Here is a 19,226-nt window from a genome sequence, read left to right on the forward strand (position 1 = left end):
TGTATTCATCAATTAAACTGTTTCTATGTCAGTGGTATTTTCTAAAATCACTCTTAATTGGGAACCAAAAATCAAAATGTAACAGTTTAGCGTGCAGCCTCCACACTAAATATCCTTGTTTTGTGTAACTGCCACATTATACAGAATGTGTAAAAATTCTTACTTGTATTTGTTGGTCATGCACGTACAACTAATGCTATTGCAGGCTTTATTCATGGAAAGAGCTATATAGTTTTGAAAATGAAAACATTAGAAATTAGCATTTAGGATTATGGTGCTTTTCTTTATGGTTTTTGAATTTCTTGTACACTGGAGGTCAACAAGAGATTTTATTTGTAAAATTTAGTATTGTCAAATTGTTCTGTGTTCTTTTACAATCAGAAAAGTGGGCAATATGTTAATGGAAGCCACAGCTGCAGCTTTTTGGAAGGTCTTCAGGTTGTCAGGCTGTCACTGGATCTGCAAAGATTAATGGAAAAGAAATTACTGCAGGAATACCAAATATATTCATATTCACTGTTTCGAGAAATGCTTGAATATTTTGATAAATTAAAGACCATTGAAAATGGAAATGAGCTTGATCAGAATCCATAAATAAGAACACATATACAAGAGATGATCAAAGTATTGTGAACCTGAACCATAAAGGGCTGTTCTACCGTGTTAACTTTGTAAGTGCCCAAAGACCAGCTCCCGTATACTAAAATATATGAATTACAAGATTCTGGAATTTGTCTTTTATAGTGCAGAAATAAGTCGAAATGCACACCAAAAATGGCTAGATCAAGTATGTTGCTGTCACTGAATTTCTAGCTCTAAGAACAAGTTACGTTCTTGCCTAATCACATAAACATAAAAAATGACACAGATGAGAGAGACCATTTAGTCCATCAGGCTCATTTGTTTAGCTAATAGTTATCCTGCCAAGTATCTATCAAAGATAACTGAAGGTCACGCCGGCCTCCAGCATGCAATTTAGAAGAAAATGTTGCCATGAAACAAATGCGTATGGTGAAATAAAATAGTTATAGTTCATAAATAGCAGGTGCTTTAGGAAATAGTAATAGGTCCGCTAAATCCACTCTAAATTAATGAACATGAGTGAGGTTTGCGCACATTTGGTGCTGAGAATGTTGACTCACAGTGATCTCACATGGATAAGATATTAAAGGAGATTCTTAAGGTAATAATACATTCAGACTGGCAGTGATTTAGGAAGTGTTTCATAGGTGAGCATGAAAGTTGGATACATCACTATTAGCCAGAGCCCAGACAGCAATAGAAAGACTGTAATTATGCTCATTTTCCAACAAAAAGTTGCTGTAAATATATGCACGTTCTCCGATGTAAATATTGACGTTTGCATTTAAAGATGCATATGCACATGCACATTTCAAGCCTCTTTTTCAGCATATGAAAGCTTTATAAATGAGGCCCCTGGTGTGTACCAGGACCCCTATCTATGTCCATGACGAAGGCTGACGCCACCTTTCTACACCAAAGGGTAATTAATCTAGTGCCATACCGAAAGAGCAGAAGACCCTCCCTAACTGAGTGGGACATGAGTACTGCATTGAGCCTACCCTCACTCACGGACCTCAAGATGCACAAGTAGGAGAATATCCTACACGCAGAATATCTGTCTTGCTGATCATCAACTGCCCAGTCAACATACTTTTTCGTTACATTACCAAAAGCAGACCGTAGTTGGGTGAAACCTCGAAATTTGTAACTGCAGTACTGTCCCCAAATACAAGGTGCAACCAAAGCCAAGAGAAAAAACATCTGTACAAAGAAAGACAAAGCACATTCGGCATCAATCCATGTGTGCTGGAAAAGGTGACCAAAAGGAATCGCTTCCATCTTAAAGAACTGGGATCAGACAGGTATGCCTTATACTTTTGATTTGAGTACATTTTGGTTCCTTTGTAGCTGGCTAAAGCCAGAAAATGTATTAGTATAACTATTTCCTTTACAGTGATCCCTCGCTATATCGCGCTTCACCTTTCGCGGCTTCACTCTATCGCGGATTTTATATGTAAGCATATTTAAATATATATCGCGGATTTTTTGCTGGTTCGCGGATTTCTGAGGACAATGGGTCTTTTAATTTCTGGTACATGCTTCCTCAGTTGGTTTGCCCAGTTGATTTCATACAAGGGACGCTATTGGCAGATGGCTGAGAAGCTACCCAACTTACTTTTCTCTCTCTCTCTTGCGCTGACTTTCTCTGATCCTGACGTAGGGGGTGTGAGCAGGGGGGCTGTTCGCACACCTAGACCATACAGACGCTCGTCTAAAAATGCTGAAAGATTATCTTCACTTTGCTATCTTCTGTGCAGCTGCTTCCTGAAGCGACATGCTGCACAGTGCTTCGCATACTTAAAAGCTCGAAGGGCACGTATTGATTTTTGACTGTTTGTTTTTCTCTGTCTGTCTCTCTCTCTCTCTCTCTCTCTCTCTCTCTTTCTCTCTCTCCCTGCTCCTGACGAGGGGGTGTGAGCTGCCGCCTTCAACAGCTTTGTACCGGCGGTGCTTCGCATACTTGAAAGCCAAACAGCCCTATTGATTTGTTTGCTTTCCTCTGTCTTTCTGACAGTCTGTGCTCCTGATGCGCACTCCTTTGAAGAGGAAGATATGTTTGCATTCTTTTAATTGTGAGACAGAACTGTCATCTCTGTCTTGTCATGGAGCATAGTTTAAACTTTTGAAAAAGAGACAAATGTTTGTTTGCATTTTTTGAATAACGTTCCTGTCTCCCTACAACCTCCTGTGTTTCTGCGCAAATCTGTGACCCAAGCATGACAATATAAAAATAACCATATAAACATATGGTTTCTACTTCACGGATTTTCTTATTTCGCGGGTGGCTCTGGAACGCAACCCCCGCGATGGAGGAGGGATTACTGTATTGGTATTGTAGTAACTGAAAGTAGGGATGTCACATGAACCAATATTTCCATGCTAATTTGATACCAAATTTACAAAAACATTTTGTGTTATTTCCACTTTAATCCCATTATGGAATTGGTTCAGAAATATTGAAGTGTGCATTTTAACCCTGGCATAGCAGTGTGGCACTGACATTTTGCTAAATCTCCTTTTGTTTCCAGTATGTTAAATGGTTCCAAACCAGGTTGTTGAGGTGATTTATACTGCTTGTTGTCAGTTCTAGGATTCTGGATTCAAGCATCAGTCCACATCCAAACTAGATAGATTTAAAGTCAACTAGTTGTTTTAATAATAATAATAATTCTTTTCATTTATATAGCGCTTTTCTCACTACTCAAAGCGCTGAGCAATTGCAGGTTAAGGGCCTTGCTTAAGGGCCCAACATAGCAGAGTCCCTTTTGGCATTTACTGGATTCGAACCGGCAACCTTCCGATTGCCAGTGCAGATCCCTAGCCTCAGAGCCACCACTCTGTTTTCAGCTTTACATTCTAAGAACTTCCATTTAATGAAATCGGTTGAATTTGAAAGGTGTTGATATCTTACCCAGATGTTTGCCCAAGAAATGTCGAGTAGTAATGTCTGCGGCCATCTGTGTGGAGGCCGTTCTGCTGCTTGTCCAAATGTCTGGAGTCCTCTGTGTTGCCGGACCTGTGCAAAAACCCACATTAATGTTGATAATTTTATGGTGTAACAAAAGCTGAGGCATCATGAAAGTATGATGGTCATGCAAATCTAATAAGAATGTTGGAATCGACAAGAAATCACCGATTGTTCAGAAAGTGTGATATTTGTTAGAATGTCTTGTGAGGAAGGAATTCCCTGCAGCTTACGTTCATGAATGTCTTTGACCTCATGTAGCCAATGGGAACACAGCTGTCACCAAACAGCCACACAGCGGTCGCCACTACCAAGAGCAGTAAAGAAGGCACCATTAGTGAGGCCATTGGAGAGAATCGCCACATGACAGTCCATTGTGGCAGCATAGATTGGAACAAAACACCACACTGTCGGAATGGTCAGCCATTTTCTTGTACAGAACAACATGTTTCAGAGGCAGTTGATGACATGTTTTTCATTCGTGTGTGAGCTGAACCACTAGTTTATAGTATGACAAAACTGTGCATTTTTTGGTAAAATACTGTACAGTAGTTCTACAGTTAATAAAGAGAACAGGTAGATGGTGAATGAAAGTTTCATTTTGTGTGATGGTGTTTGAGGTATTATGGGGTTTGTGAATTGCTACCATAATTACATTTTTTACTTCATTTTTAAATTAATAAGTCTTAATTAATGGTGCTCATGTCATTGCATTAAGTGAAAAAGTACAGATACTCACCCTATTCGTTTTCCCATAATGGTTTGGAGAAATTTTCTTGCTGAAATCTGGCCGAGTACCTTCCTGTAACTGTTTGTAAAGATGGCATCCGCATGTCTTTCTGCTCTGAAAAAGAAACAAAACTATTTTCTTAAAATTAATTTATGTGAACACTTCCGTTGAAGCACTTAGTCCAGTGAACCGGAAGGTGACCGGAAAGAAGCGCACGGGGAAAAAACGCACGTGGATAAATGCGCAAATGGAAAAATGCGCATACGGCAAAGAAGAAAAAAAAAAAAGGTAGAATAAGTGAGATTAAGTTTTCGACCAGTCAGAAAGGGAAGCAAATTCTCAGTTACAAGGGATTTGAATATCTGCATTTTCGCACAACAAATGGAATAGATACTTGGAGGTGCCGTGAGAATCGATCAACAAAGTGCCATTCCTTAATGAAAACGAAGAACGGAGACATTGTACAAGAGCCAACCAGTCATTTTCAATATAACAAAACTGAGGACAAATTGTCTTAATTGAGGAGAATAGCTAATTTACAAGAATACTGTTAATTAGGGTGTGTTACTCTTAATATTTTATTATAATAAAAAATATCTAGCAGTATAGGTGGTGTATATTTTATATTTGTAATAGTTATATGTCACCGCGTGTGCTTTTTTCTGCGTGCGCACTTTACCGTATGCGTATTCTTCCACGTGCGAATATTTTACCGTGTGCCGTTATTTCCCGTGCTCTTATATGACTGTGTGCTTTTTCTATGCGGATATTTCCTGTGCTTTTTTTCCTGTGCACTTCCTTCCGGGATTTGAACCGGAATTGCACATTCAGGAGGTGACGTCAGCTGGTAACGGTCTAGAGCAAGAGCTAACTCTCTTATGTCTTAAAAAAAAAAAAATAGATACCTCTGTGCAGTGGGGATTTGGCGAGGAGAAGACCAGTCAGTGCTTGGGAAACAGCTGAATTCTTCAGCAAGGAGCCGCACTGTGAACGATGAAGAGGAGGCAGCTTTATGGTCGTACCTGTGTGAAGTGGAGGGAGTTTATGTTAAGAATTACAAACACTGGTGATCTTTCTCCTGTGGTGAACCAACAGCCAGGCCTGACTTCCCCTCATGTTCCACCACTTGTGAATCGTCCAGTAAACGAAAAGGAGAAAAAATATGTGAACAGAAATGCAACAAAGCAATATAGAATGTAAGTTAGACAGATAAAATCATAATATTGCTTTTGACGAGGCATTAATGTAATATATTTTTTATTTGCTTTTTATTACATTTTACTATGTTTTATTATTCATTGGTATTTAAAATAGTTGTAGTGAAATACTTTTTCAAACAGAAATACACAAACTTCGACACTAAGATCAGCACACCACCATCTTAAGTAGGTGCTGAGCAATGGCAAAGTATATCACATGACCAGCAGCAGGCATATCCACCATCAACAATTTGGATAAGGCCATGCAAAAAACATAAAATGGTCAATTGTAAAACAAAAAAAGGGCATGAAAATAACAAGAAATCTATGTGCCGAAAAAAAAAAAAAAAAATTCAAATGACCAGAAACTTTGGGAGGAAATGGCTGAGGCACTCCATGTTAACAGCACTCTGATATTAGAAGGGGTGGACCGTTTCAGATACCTCGATGTCCTCATTATGGAGGGTCTGACCTGTTCGAAGCACGTTGACACCTCGGTGAAGAAGACACGGCAACATCCGTACCACCTCAGGGGTTTCAGGCTGCCCTACCAAAAAATTTCCTTTGACTTTTATTTCATTGCCAATGGGTATGAACCCAAGACATTACATGTTTTGTCTGGTCAGCTTAATTTCCTTATGTTAATATGCATCCATTCCTGCATTTCATGTAATAAAATGAATGATGTTGGGTTCATGGTGTCTGCAAAGAAAATAAAAGTCACAGTAAATTTTAAGAATCACTGCGTTTTTATTTGCATTTTCCATACCGTCCCAACTTTTTCTAATTTGGGGTGGTAGACTGTACCAGTGTGGTCAAAATTTACCATCTTATTAAAGAAAGAAACATCCTCTAACAGGACAATTCAGTAATCAGGCAGGATAAAAGCTGTTCATTGTATCTTTTAATTACTCCTCGGAAAAATGCCTTGGAGGGAGCACAGTCTGTTACAGCCTGGTTCAGAATGATCAGAATGGTCCGAGAAACAAAGAATAGAGGTTAATTTTATAAACGACTGAATTTATATGGAGTGTCAATCAATGCATACATTTTACTCTGGTTGGCTCGTTGGTTTACACCCAAATAATTTATATAAAATAAAAGTCTATTATATTATATTCTGGTTCTTCTTATACCTTTTGAGATGAGCCACCACCCCTGAAATGTCTGTGCATATGACAAGTGTCCATTCTAGTTTACAAGTAAGCCCGCGATTCGCTAGCGAATCGGAAATCCAATTCAGTACGCATATCTGTACTAAAGGCACAGTGGATTAGAGTAAGTCTAGTTTACAGGTTGTGTTGTTTGGGCGCCACCTACTGACTCTGGGAATCTGCCGCGTTTTGGGAAGCCGCTGCGTTTGACTGTACAGGTTGTGTTGTTCGGGCGCCACCTACTGACTCTGGGAAGCCGCCGCGTTTTGGAAAGCCACTGCGTTTGACTCTGGACTCTGGGGCGGGCGCCAGGCCGCAGTGCGCATGCGCCTCGGTGTGTCCGCCGTGCATATATTAACTGTGGTTTAGTAAGATAGGACATCTGCTGATTTCTTCGTCATCCTTCAGTGCATTTTGTATATTACATCAGCCTTTCTTCTGGTACATTCTTTATTTACTTGACCATCTCAGTATTTTTCCTAAACCAATTCTTATATTTCAGTGTACATTTTGTTGCTCACTACACCAGACATCTGTTTTTCACCTGCATTATTATCATTCTTTAATATTATTTATTGTATCAGTATGCTGCTGCTGAAGAATGTGAATTTCCCCTTGGGATTAATAAAGTATCTATCTATCTATCTATCTATCTATCTATCTATCTATCTATCTATCTATCTATCTATCTATCTATCTATCTATCTATCTATCTATCTATCTATCATATAGTGCCTCTTGTCTGTCTGTCTGTCTGTTACATGGAGGTCATTTGATGATTTTAAACTTGGTGTTTATGATCAACATCATCATGATCTTCGTTGTTCTGTTTTTTTTTTTTAATTTTTTTTTTATATAATATATCTTTTACTAGTGAGCGCGTCTGACGCTGCAGTTGTTGCAGCCGTTCAGCATTTGCCGTTATTTCCCAGGGTGTCTGCTCTGCTCTGCTCATCATTAGGATACGATTCATGGAGCTGTATCTGTTCTGACTTCAAAAAGAAAGACAGAAAAGTTTTATTAGGAAGAGCTGAGGTCAAAAAGAGAAATGAGCAAACCAGAAAGGCTAACCCAAAAATCAAATTCAAAATACGTAACAAGAGTCAGTGACACTTTAGGTACTGATAAAATGCATCTGTTAGTCATGTATTCTGATGTAACAAAGCCGTAACTTTTGGTGTTCATAACACACCAGTAAATGGGTTACTCCTCTCTGTGCAGTGTGGTGTGCTGACACGACAGTCAAATGACGGATTCACAGGCCTTATACTAAACTTGGAATATCTAGAGAAATGTCCAGCAAAATTTGTGCCATTCACACAAGAAGAAACGAGTTTAATTCCTACCTGGATTTGTTTTCATGGACAATTTTCCATGTTGTCTGCTTGTCATTTAGTATTTAAATAAAAATCTGTACTGGAAATCCAAACTACTTAACTTGAATAAGGCGGTTGCTAAGTAACAGCATTGGGGGCTTTGGGTGAGGGGCCGGGATATTTGACGGCGGTGATATTCTGTGTGGAGCAAACAGGTAATGTGCACCAAGGTGCATTGTAGTGTATTTGAGTGGATGACTGGCATCGGTTGCATTTTTACAAAAACCTACTGCAGTCCTCCATGGTGATGTGAACAAAAGGCATACAGAGAATTCATTTTTGAACGATCTGGAACAGATCGCTTATAGTGCCCTCCATGCTTTGGACAGACACATTTTATTTCTTGATTTACACATCTGTTCCACAGTTTAAAATTACAAATCAAACAATTCAAACATCATGATTAAAATGCATATTGCAGACTTTCATTTGATGGGATTTACAGACATTTTGGTCACACAACACTTTTTCTAAACAGTCCCCCCCATTATGTTTAGGCCGATTGGCGTCCCAGGTGTTTGTGATTCCTCAGGTAGGTTTCATGGCTTCATAAGATACCTCAGCCTGCTTCTACCCTTTGGAGTCTGTAGTTGTCGTTGTTCAACATGAGGACAAGAGCTGTGCAAATGAAAGTCAAAGAAGCCATTATGAGGTTGAAAAACAAGAATAAAACCATCAAGAGACATCGCTAGAGCTTTAGGACAGGACAATAAACAACCATGAATAAATAAAGTCTATTATCGACCAAATCCTGGCGATGAGGGTTCTCACTGAGTGCAAATGCAAATATTGGTAAGAGTTTCTTCACAGCCTTTTTCAATTTTCGTAAAGCATTCGACTCAGTTGATCGAGTCAAATTCAGTTGACTGGACATGATTTGGAAAGGCACACACCTGTCTATATAAGGTCCCACAGTTGACAGTTCATGTCAGAGCACAAACCAAGCATGAAGTCAAAGGAATTGTCTGTAGACCTCCGAGACAGGATTGTCTCGAGGCACAAATCTGGGGGAGGTTACAGAAAAATTTCTGCTGCTTTGAAGGTCCCAATGAGCACAGTGACCTCCATCATCCGTAAGTGAAATAACTTCGAAACCACCAGGACTCTTCCTAGAGCTGGTCGGCCATCTAAACTGAGCGATCGGGGGAGAAGTGCCTTAGTCAGGGAGGTGACCAAGAACCCGATGGTCACTCTGTCAGAGCTCCAGAAGTCCTCTGTGGAGAGAGGAGAACCTTCCAGAAGGACACCCATTTCTGCAGCAATCCACCAATTAGGCCTGTATGGTAGAATGGCCAGACGGAAGCCACTCCTTAGTAAAAGGCACATGGCAGCCCACCTGGAGTTTGCCAAAAGGCACCTGAAGGAGACAAAGATTGAACTCTTTGGTGTGAATGCCAGGCGTCACGTTTGGAGGAAACCTGGCACCGCTCATCACAAGGCCAATACTATCCCTACAGTGAAGCATGGTGGTGGCAGCATCATGCTGTGGGGATGTTTTTCAGCGGCAGGGACTGGGAAACTAGTCAGGATAAAGGGAAAGATGACTGCAGCAATGTACAGAGACATCCTGGAAGAAAACCTGCTCCAGAGCGCTCTTGACCTCAGACTGGGGCGACGGTTCATCTTTCAGCAGGACAACGACCCTAAGCACACAGCCAAGATATCAAAGGAGTGGCTTCAGGACAACTCTGTGAATGTCCTTGAGTGGCCCAGACTTAAATCCGATTGAACATCTCTGGAGAGATCTTAAAATGGCTGTGCATCGACGCTTCCCATCCCATGATGGAGCTTGAGAAGTGCTGCAAAGAGGAATGGGCGAAACTGGCCAAGGATAGGTGTGCCAAGCTTGTGGCATCATATTCAACAAGACTTGAGGCTGGAATTGCTGCCAAAGGTGCATCGACAAAGTATTGAGCAAAGGCTGTGAATACTTATGTACATGGGATTTCTCAGTTTTTTTATTTTTAATAATTTTGCAAAAACCTCAAGTAAACTTTTTTCATGTTGTCATTATGGGGTGTTGTGTGTAGAATTCTGTGGAAAAAAATGAATTTAATCCATTTTGGAATAAGGCTGTAACATAACAAAATGTGAAAAAGTGATGTGCTGTGAATACTTTCCGGATGCACTGTATTTGTGAAAGACCAATGGCTCGTGATTTTAAGAGGACTCTTGCTGCGTATCTACAGTAACACAAGCCAAGTTCAGGTCTTCTTAATGGGTTAGTGCTCTAGTAGGACATCTACCATACACTTAAGATTTCACTTTTGTTCTACATATTAGGAAGTTTTTCAAAGCACAGAAAACCAAAGTCATATGCAAAGAGCCCGTCCCTGAATGAAATGGTGCTTTGTCAAGCAATGGTTCTATGAGGAACCACACAGCCCAGTAAAGAACCATAAAGTGGCGTTAAAGAACCAGGACTTCTGAGCGCAACGTGGGAAACGGTTTCCATCCTTACCGTAACACTAGTTTTATACAGCCAAATCATAAAAAAATTGGTCATTATTATTACTTAAATTGCTCCATCATGGGAATTATTCCATTTTGAAAGACATTTTCTTGACTACATTTCTAAGTAATAGTCAGAGAGAGGAGTTCTTCGGGGGTAAACTCTAATAGGTCTCATCCTTTTAACACCCTGCTGTGGAGCAGCTTGTTTTGTTTTAGCAATTCTGTTTATTCCATGAATATATTAAATATGCATTAGGAGGGGCGCTGAGAGAGAGGAGACCTTGCTGATTTGGGATCGCTTATCCAGGCTCTCCTTTCCATAGCCATTTCAATGTAGTTGCAGTGGCATGCAAAAGTTTGCCCCCACTAACCCCGCTCCAAATGTCTGTTACTGTGAATAGTTACAGTGGTGTGAAAAACTATTTGCCCCCTTCCTGATTTCTTATTCTTTTGCATGTTTGTCACACAAAATGTTCCTGATCATCAAACACATTTAACCATTAGTCAAATATAACACAAGTAAACACAAAATGCAGTTTGTAAATGGTGGTTTTTATTATTTAGGGAGAAAAAAAAATCCAAACCTACATGGCCCTGTGTGAAAAAGTAATTGCCCCCTGAACCTAATAACTGGTTGGGCCACCCTTAGCAGCAATAACTGCAATCAAGCGTTTGCGATAACTTGCAATGAGTCTTTTACAGCGCTCTGGAGGAATTTTGGCCCACTCATCTTTGCAAAATTGTTGTAATTCAGCTTTATTTGAGGGTTTTCTAGCATGAACCGCCTTTTTAAGGTCATGCCATAGCATATCAATTGGATTCAGGTCAGGACTTTGACTAGGCCACTCCAAAGTCTTCATTTTGTTTTTCTTCAGCCATTCAGAGGTGGATTTGCTGGTGTGTTTTGGGTCATTGTCCTGTTGCAGCACCCAAGATCGCTTCAGCTTGAGTTGACGAACAGATGGCCGGACATTATCCTTCAGGATTTTTTGGTAGACAGTAGAATTCATGGTTCCATCTATCACAGCAAGCCTTCCAGGTCCTGAAGCAGCAAAACAACCCAGACCATCACACTACCACCACCATATTTTACTGTTGGTATGATGTTCTTTTTCTGAAATGCTGTGTTCCTTTTACGCCAGATGTAACGGGGACATTTGCCTTCCAAAAAGTTCAACTTTTGACTCATCGGTCCACAAGGTATTTTCCCAAAAGTCTTGGCAATCATTGAGATGTTTCTTAGCAAAATTGAGATGAGCCCTAATGTTCTTCTTGCTTAACAATGGTTTGCGTCTTGGAAATCTGCCATGCAGGCCGTTTTTGCCCAGTCTCTTTCTTATGGTGGAGTCGTGAACACTGACCTTAATTGAGGCAAGTGAGGCCTGCAGTTCTTTAGGCGTTGTCCTGGGGTCTTTTGTGACCTCTCGGATGAGTCGTCTCTGCGCTCTTGGGGTAATTTTGGTCGGCCGGCCACTCCTGGGAAGGTTCACCACTGTTCCATGTTTTTGCCATTTGTGGATAATGGCTCTCACTGTGGTTCGCTGGAGTCCCAAAGCTTTAGAAATGGCTTTATAACCTTTACCAGACTGATAGATCTCAATTCTGTTCTCATTTGTTCCTGAATTTCTTTGGATCTTAGCATGATGTCTAGCTTTTGAGGTTCTTTTGGTCTACTTCTCTGTGTCAGGCAGCTCCTATTTAAGTGATTTCTTGATTGAAACAGGTGTGGCAGTAATCCGGCCTGGGGGTGGCTACGGAAACTGAACTCAGGTGTGATACACCACAGTTAGGTTATTTTTTAACAAGGGGGCAATTACTTTTTCACACAGGGCCATATAGGTTTGGATTTTTTTTCTCCCTAAATAATAAACACCATCATTTAAAAACTGCATTTTGTGTTTACTTGTGTTATATTTGACTAATGGTTAAATGTGTTTGATGATCAGAAACATTTTGTGTGACAAACATGCAAAAGAATAAGAAATCAGGAAGGGGGCAAATAGTTTTTCACACCACTGTAAGTGAGCAGAAGACGAACGCATCACCGAGACACCGTGTCTCCTAACCCATCTCGCCAGCCCCCCATTATGTTTCCTTTATACCAGTACTTGTAATTCATCACTTAAGCACGCAGAGGACGCTGTTTACCCACCCTGGCGGTGTTCTGGGGTTTGGGGGGGGCTATCTTGTCTTGTCCACCTTTGAATGCCCTTTTCACAACTGCCAGCTGGGCAGTGTGCCACCAAACATGCAACGTATGCGAATGCACGGTTTTGTGTGCGTGAGGGTCCACTGATGTTTTTGGGAATCGTGCCAGCAGATGTATGACAGCCCTGTGACATTCGATTGACGGTCAGAGAGCAGAGTTCAGGGAAATAACGACAGCACACCACTTGAAAAGGTTTTAAAAATGGGCAATTATGCTGATTGTTGGACAAAATGGCATTATTACAGGGGTGAGAGTGCGTGAGGAATAATGGAGTTGCATCTACTTAGAGAGTTGACAGCTACCAGCCCGTTTATATGTATTTGAAATGCTGATTGGTTCGAGTAATTTAGCTCCCCTCATTGAGACGAGAAGAACGCTAAAGTGAGGAGAAGTGAAGGAGTTGTCAGCTGTTTCAGGCGGTGCACTTCAATTCACGTGTAACCAGCTTTGTTCTCTTCTCTCTCACTCCCTCCTTACTATGCATTTGAGAAATTACACAGGAGAATTTACATGTGGGGGTCTACAAGATCTGTGGGACTTGAGGGTCCACCATGACCTGCATGCGGCCCCCCCATGAAGAAGCCGCTCCTCTACGCCATCCACCAGCTCTTCCTGCCAGGCAGCACGGACGGCCATTCACTTCATTGTGTCATTTAGGCGGCTCGGTCATTTGCCACACACCTCACACCACCACATTTGTTACTGATACTAAGACCTAAAGGAGGGCTGATTGGCTGAATCAAAGCTGGAAAGAAATGCTGCTGAGCCTTCAGTGAAACACAAACTGGACGTGAAAATAAAACAAGAGGCCCACAGGCCTGCCGCCCGTCGTTTACAGGACCTACCTTAAGGTCGGGTGGAGGGGTGAGCCGATGGTGTGCGCCGTCAGGCAGCAGAAGACTAGCAGAGCTCCCTTTTCAAACAGCATCGCTGCTCTGTGGGCACAAACAGAGAGACAGACATGGAGTTGTGGACGTGACGAGCTCTGCCCTGTGCTGGCGTCTGGTCAGTGAGGCACACCGGCGGGGACGGGCAGAACTTCAAGGACCTTTCTATACGCCAGGTTCTCATTATAAAGATGAGCTCTGTTTGCCTTTCATTGTGTTACGTGGACGTTGGAGCTGAAGCCTTTCCAGAGAACACTGGGCACAAGGGAGGAACAAAACCTGGATGGGAGGCCACTCTGTCTAAAAGTACACTCTACTTTATAGTGCCTTTATCTATCTATCTATCTATCTATCTATCTATCTATCTATCTATCTATCTATCTATCTATCTATCCTGCCTACTATACTGAAATTAATATCTATCTATCTATCTATCTATCTATCTATCTATCTATCTATCTATCCTGCCTACTATACTGAAATTAATATCTATCTATCTATCTATCTATCTATCTATCTATCTATCTATCTATCTATCTATCTATCTATCTATCTATCTATCATATAGTGCCTTTCATAATTCTGTCTGTCTGTTTATCTATCTATTATATAGTGCCTTTTCTGTCTGTCTATGATAGAGCATCATTCATGTGTATCTATATACGGTGTCTAACTCCTGTCTTTTTCTTTCAGTGCCTATCTATCCACCATTATTACACAATGCCTTTCATTCCTAGCTATTATTTTTATACAGCAGATTTCATGTCTATATATCTGCCTACACTTTGCATGGTGCTAGAGAGTGGTGGCTTGTTCTACAGGATGTTGGTCAGACGTATCAGTAAGAGATCCACTGTACTCTGTAAACATGACAATACTGCATCTACTGACAGTAATTTTCATATCTATCTATTATTCTTATATTGTGCCTTTCAAAACTTTCTATCAATTATAAATATAATTTTTCATATCTGTCTGACTGTCCTGATTATCAATGAAACAGTGCCTTATATGTCTATCTGTAATTTTTATATATGATGCCTTTCACTCCTATCTGCTCTTTTTGTCCAGTGCCTTTCATATTGCTCTATTATACAGTATAGTAACTCCTCTCTATCTATCTTATCTTTCTATCATTGTTATGTAGTGCCTTTCACTCTTATTTTTTCCCTAGCACCTTTTTATATTTATTTCCCTTCATATCTATCTATTTATTTATAATACAGTGCCTTTACTCTCCAGCTCTCTTTTTAGTAAATCACAATATCACTGGAACGTTACTGAATAACAGGTATTATTAATTTATATCCATAGCTCTATAATGCCTTTCCTATCTACTTATTATTGTAATATAGTGCATTTCACTACCATCTGACAATTTTTATAGTGTCATTCATTTTTAACTACCTTTCTATCTGTTACTCTTATAGTGCCTTTCACTCTTGTCATTTTTATAGCCCTTTTATATCTGTCTATTTTGTAGTGCCTTTCCTATCTTTCATAATGTCATTTCATATCTGTCTTTCTGATGAGGGACTTTCCACTCCTATCTCCTTTTTATATGGCGTCTTTTCCTTCAATCTATCTATCATTTTTATATAGTGCTTTTCACTCTTATTATTGTATTTAGCTCTTTCATATTTGTCAGTCTTATATAGTACCTTTCAATTTTATTTATATGTCTATAATGTTTTTTATATCAATCTGTCATTTGTGTTTTCTTATATAGTGCCTTTCATTCCTATCATTTTTATTTAGCTCTCTCATATCTGTCAATCTTTATATTGTGCCATTCACTTTTACCTATCTCTTTCTATAACATATTTTACTTCAGTCTTTCATGTGTGCCTTTTATATAGATCTTATATAGTGCCTTTCACTCCTATCATTTTTCTATAGCTTGTTTATCTGTCAGTCTTTATATAGTGCCTTTCAATTTTATTTATATACTGTATGTCCATAATGCTTTTTATATCAGTCTGTCATATGTGCTTTCTTATATAGTGCCTTTCATTCCTATCATTTTCATTTAGCTCCTTCATATCTGTCAATCTTTATATATCCATCCATCCATTCATCCATCCATTTTTCAACCCGCTGAATCTGAACACAGGGTCACGGGGGTCTGCTGGAGCCAATCCCAGCCAACACAGGGCACAAGGCAGGAACCAATCCTGGGCAGGGTGCCAACCCACCGCAGGACACCCACACACCAAGCACACACTAGGGCCAATTGAGAATCGCCAATCCACCTGACCTGCATGTCTTTGGACTGTGGGAGGAAACCGGAGCGCCCGGAGGAAACCCACGCAGACACGGGGAGAACATGCAAACTCCACGCAGGGAGGACCCGGGAAGCGAACCCCGGTCTCCTAACTGCAAGACAGCTGCGCCACCGTGCCACCCCAATCTTTATATAGTGCCTTTCAATTTTATTTATATACTGTATGTCTATAGTGCTTTTTATATCAGTCTGTCATATGTGCTTTCTTATATAGTGCCTTTCATTCCTATCATTTTCATTTAGCTCCTTCATATCTGTGAATCTTTATATAGCACCTTTCAATTTTATTTATATTTGTCTATAATGCTTTTTATATCAGTCTGTCATATGTGCTTTCTTATATAGTGCCTTTCACTCCTATCATTGTATTTAGCTCCTTCATATCTGTCAATCTTTATATAGCGCCTTTCACTTTTTTCTCTCTTTCTACAATGTCTTTTATATCCATCTATCACACGAGCCTTTCCTATCTGTCTTCCTAATGCAGTGCCCTTCACTCCTGTCTGTCTTTCTCTAGAGTGCCTTTTGCATCTTTCTGTCTTCGTAGCAAAATCTATTCTGGCATCCCAGATCACACGACAGTAACCTGCCCATAACAGTAAAGCCCAGTCTGAAGGAATTCAGCATTAAAGTGGCTGCCATTGTGAAAGCACCAGAGACCTGTCAGCCACATTTGTAATGCTGGTGTTTTATTTTTTCTGTGACACCCATTAATTGTGCCTTAGGCTGCCTTTGCTTTGGATCAACTCGTCTACAGCCAGCTATACTTTTGATTAATGTAGCTTAGCCCCAGTGCCTCAAAGCCCACCCCACAAATGCTTTAATTTGCCAGTCCCCCATTACTTCTTCTTCATTAGGGTCCCCTTTGTACCTCTTTATCCTGCATGTTCCAGTAAAACCTGCAAGAAGTTTTAGTGATGAAAATCCACCGTCAAGAACTGAAGTCCGACTTGAGCACACCTGGCTGAAGAGGATCTGTCCGTCTTACCCCTCCGACATGGGCCTCTCACATGCCAGTGGAAACAAATCAAGTCATTTCAGTGTAAGGCACTATATCAGCACTGCCACTGTGTCTCTTCTCTAAATGTTTCAAACTGCCTGCCATTGATCGGCACACAACCCGTCTCAGACGCTCTAAACAGAGAGGCACTTACCGTTCAGAACTCCGCCTGCTCAGATGAGTCTCCTGTTTCTCTTGCTGAGTTTAATGTTTTTATATCCTTCTCACATCCACATAAGGCTGAGGCAGTGCAGTTCTCCAAATGGCGTCCTGAGCATTTCAGGGAGTGCCCGCTACTGCTCGGGTGGCACTAGTTTAATACCTGAATGGCGTGTGGAGGTGGAGGGGGGGGTGGGCTGCAGAGTGACGTCTCCCCCACTTCTTCCCAATAACAGCTGGCCTCAGAGACTGGGTGGTGGTGGGGGGGTCTGAACTGTCTGTTAAAAGCACACATTAACAGGCACTTTGAACCTGGTGAACCACACTCACGAGTTGGAGTCTTTAATATAGAAATGAAGCAATAATTAGTATTCAGAATCCATTAAGTCTGGTTTTGGTAGCTGATTTATCCAATACAGGGCCCTTTTAGCGGATACCATGAACATCAAGCACAAGGGAACTACACTCCCAATTAAGAGTCATCAATCTATGGAAACTGGTCCACAGTGAAAGCGCACCAGACAGGAGCCAAACTGAAGGCTCTGTGGTGTTGGCGTAGCCCATTGCAGAGCTACTCCACCCATTTTAATGCCCGATGCTATTATTTAGGGTGTAAGGTCGAGACTGGCCGGTCAGACGAATTTTGAAAAATGTGGACTGGGAGATCGTGATTGCATTTCGATTCACTTTACTGATTTGATTCTTTTGAAGTACCCATATAAGTGAATCAATTATTTCTATTGTTTTATTCAGTACTAGGATTTTAAGTCGGGATACTCCTGGGAGTCCCTTCTGATTACACTGCAAATATATAATTAAATATTTCATGCATAAATATATCATTTATAACATATAATAATCATTTTGATAATTCACAGGGCATTGTCCCATTTCAGCACTCAAGGAATTACAATAAAGTTTTCAGGTAATGATTTATTCGCAAATCAAATGAATGAGGATTATGAGACTTGTTCACAGGTAATGATTTCTATGTGAATCAAGTGAACGAGAATCATGAGACTTGTGCTTGGGCAATAATTCATTATTGAATCAAGTGAACGAAAATCATTAGACTCGTTCTCAGGTAATGATTCATTCATGGATCAAAATAATAAGTATCATGAGACTCATTCTCAGGTAATGACTAGTTTTAAGACTCAAGTGAATAAGAATCGTGAGACTCATTCTAAGCTAATGATTCGTTTGCGAGTCAAGTGAACGAAAATCATTAGACTCATTCTCGGGTAATGATTCATTCATGGATCAAATGAATAAGTATCGTGAGACTCATTCTCGGGTAATCAGTTTTAAGACTCAAGTGAACAAGAATCATGAAACTCATTCTTGGGTAGTGATTTGTTCATGAATCGAATGAGAATTGTGAGACTCATTCCAAGCTAATGATTCATTTGCAAATCAAGGGAACAAGAATCATTAGATTCATTCTCAGGTAATGATTCATTCATGGATCAAACGAATAAGTATCGTGAGACTAATTCTCAGGTAATGGTTAGTTTGAGACTCAAGTGAACAAGAATCGTGAGACTCATTCTTGCGTAGTAATTTATTCGTGAATCGAATGAGAATTGTAAGACCCATTCTAAGCTAATGATTCATTTGCGAGTCCAGTGAATGAGAATCATTAGACTCATTCTCGGGTAATGATTCATTCATGTATCAAAATAATAAGTATCGTAAGACTCATTCTCAGGTAATGACTAGTAGTTTCAGACTCAAATGAAGAAGAATTGTGAGACTCATTCTAAGCTAATGATTCGTTTGCAAGTCAAGTGAACGAGAATCACTAGATTCGTTCTCGGGTAATGATTCATTCATGGATCAAACGAATAAGTATCATGAGACTTATTCTCGGGTAATAATTAATTTTAAAACTCAAGTGAACAAGAATCGTGAGACTCATTCTTGGGTAGTGATTTGTTTGTGAACCAAATGAATGAGAATTGTGAGACTCATTCTAAGCCAATGATTCATTTGTGAATCAATTGAACAAGAATCATTAGACTCGTTCTCGGGTAATGATTCATTCATGAATCAAACAAATAAGTATCGTTAGACTCATTCTCAGGCAATGGTTAGTGTGAGATTCAAGTGAACAAGTATCGTGAGACTCATTCTCAGGTAATGATTAGTTCAAGAATCAAATGAATGAGAATCGTGACGTTTGTTGTTGAGTAATAATCCCTTCGCGAATCAAAGTATCCAG

General features: G+C 40.2%; 1 protein-coding gene across 1 annotated transcript; it reads right to left on the minus strand.

Annotated features, from left to right (window-relative positions):
- Positions 1-160: 160 nt before the first annotated feature.
- ghrh (growth hormone releasing hormone) lies at positions 161-17,112 on the minus strand. Its single transcript, XM_028812117.2, has 6 exons — positions 16,998-17,112; positions 13,518-13,607; positions 5,186-5,302; positions 4,290-4,394; positions 3,497-3,601; positions 161-459 (listed from the first exon to the last, which is right to left on the minus strand). Exons 2-6 carry the CDS (start codon positions 13,598-13,600, stop codon positions 435-437), a joined length of 435 nt encoding a protein of 144 aa, XP_028667950.1. The 5' UTR covers positions 13,601-13,607; positions 16,998-17,112; the 3' UTR covers positions 161-434.
- Positions 17,113-19,226: the final 2,114 nt, after the last annotated feature.

The sequence above is a fragment of the Erpetoichthys calabaricus genome, chromosome 10 (genome assembly GCF_900747795.2).
Source record: "Erpetoichthys calabaricus chromosome 10, fErpCal1.3, whole genome shotgun sequence".
Lineage (NCBI taxonomy): Eukaryota > Metazoa > Chordata > Cladistia > Polypteriformes > Polypteridae > Erpetoichthys > Erpetoichthys calabaricus.

Excerpts from the sequence above, each read along its gene's own strand:
- ghrh (XM_028812117.2), bottom strand. The coding sequence starts at position 13,600 with ATGCTGTTTGAAAAGGGAGCTCTGCTAGTCTTCTGCTGCCTGACGGCG. Across the intron at positions 4,395-5,185 it reads CAAATCCCCACTGCACAGAG|AGCAGAAAGACATGCGGATG; the intron begins GTATCTATTTTT and ends TTTCTTTTTCAG. Across the intron at positions 460-3,496 it reads TTTCTTGGGCAAACATCTGG|ATCCAGTGACAGCCTGACAA; the intron begins GTAAGATATCAA and ends TAATCTTTGCAG.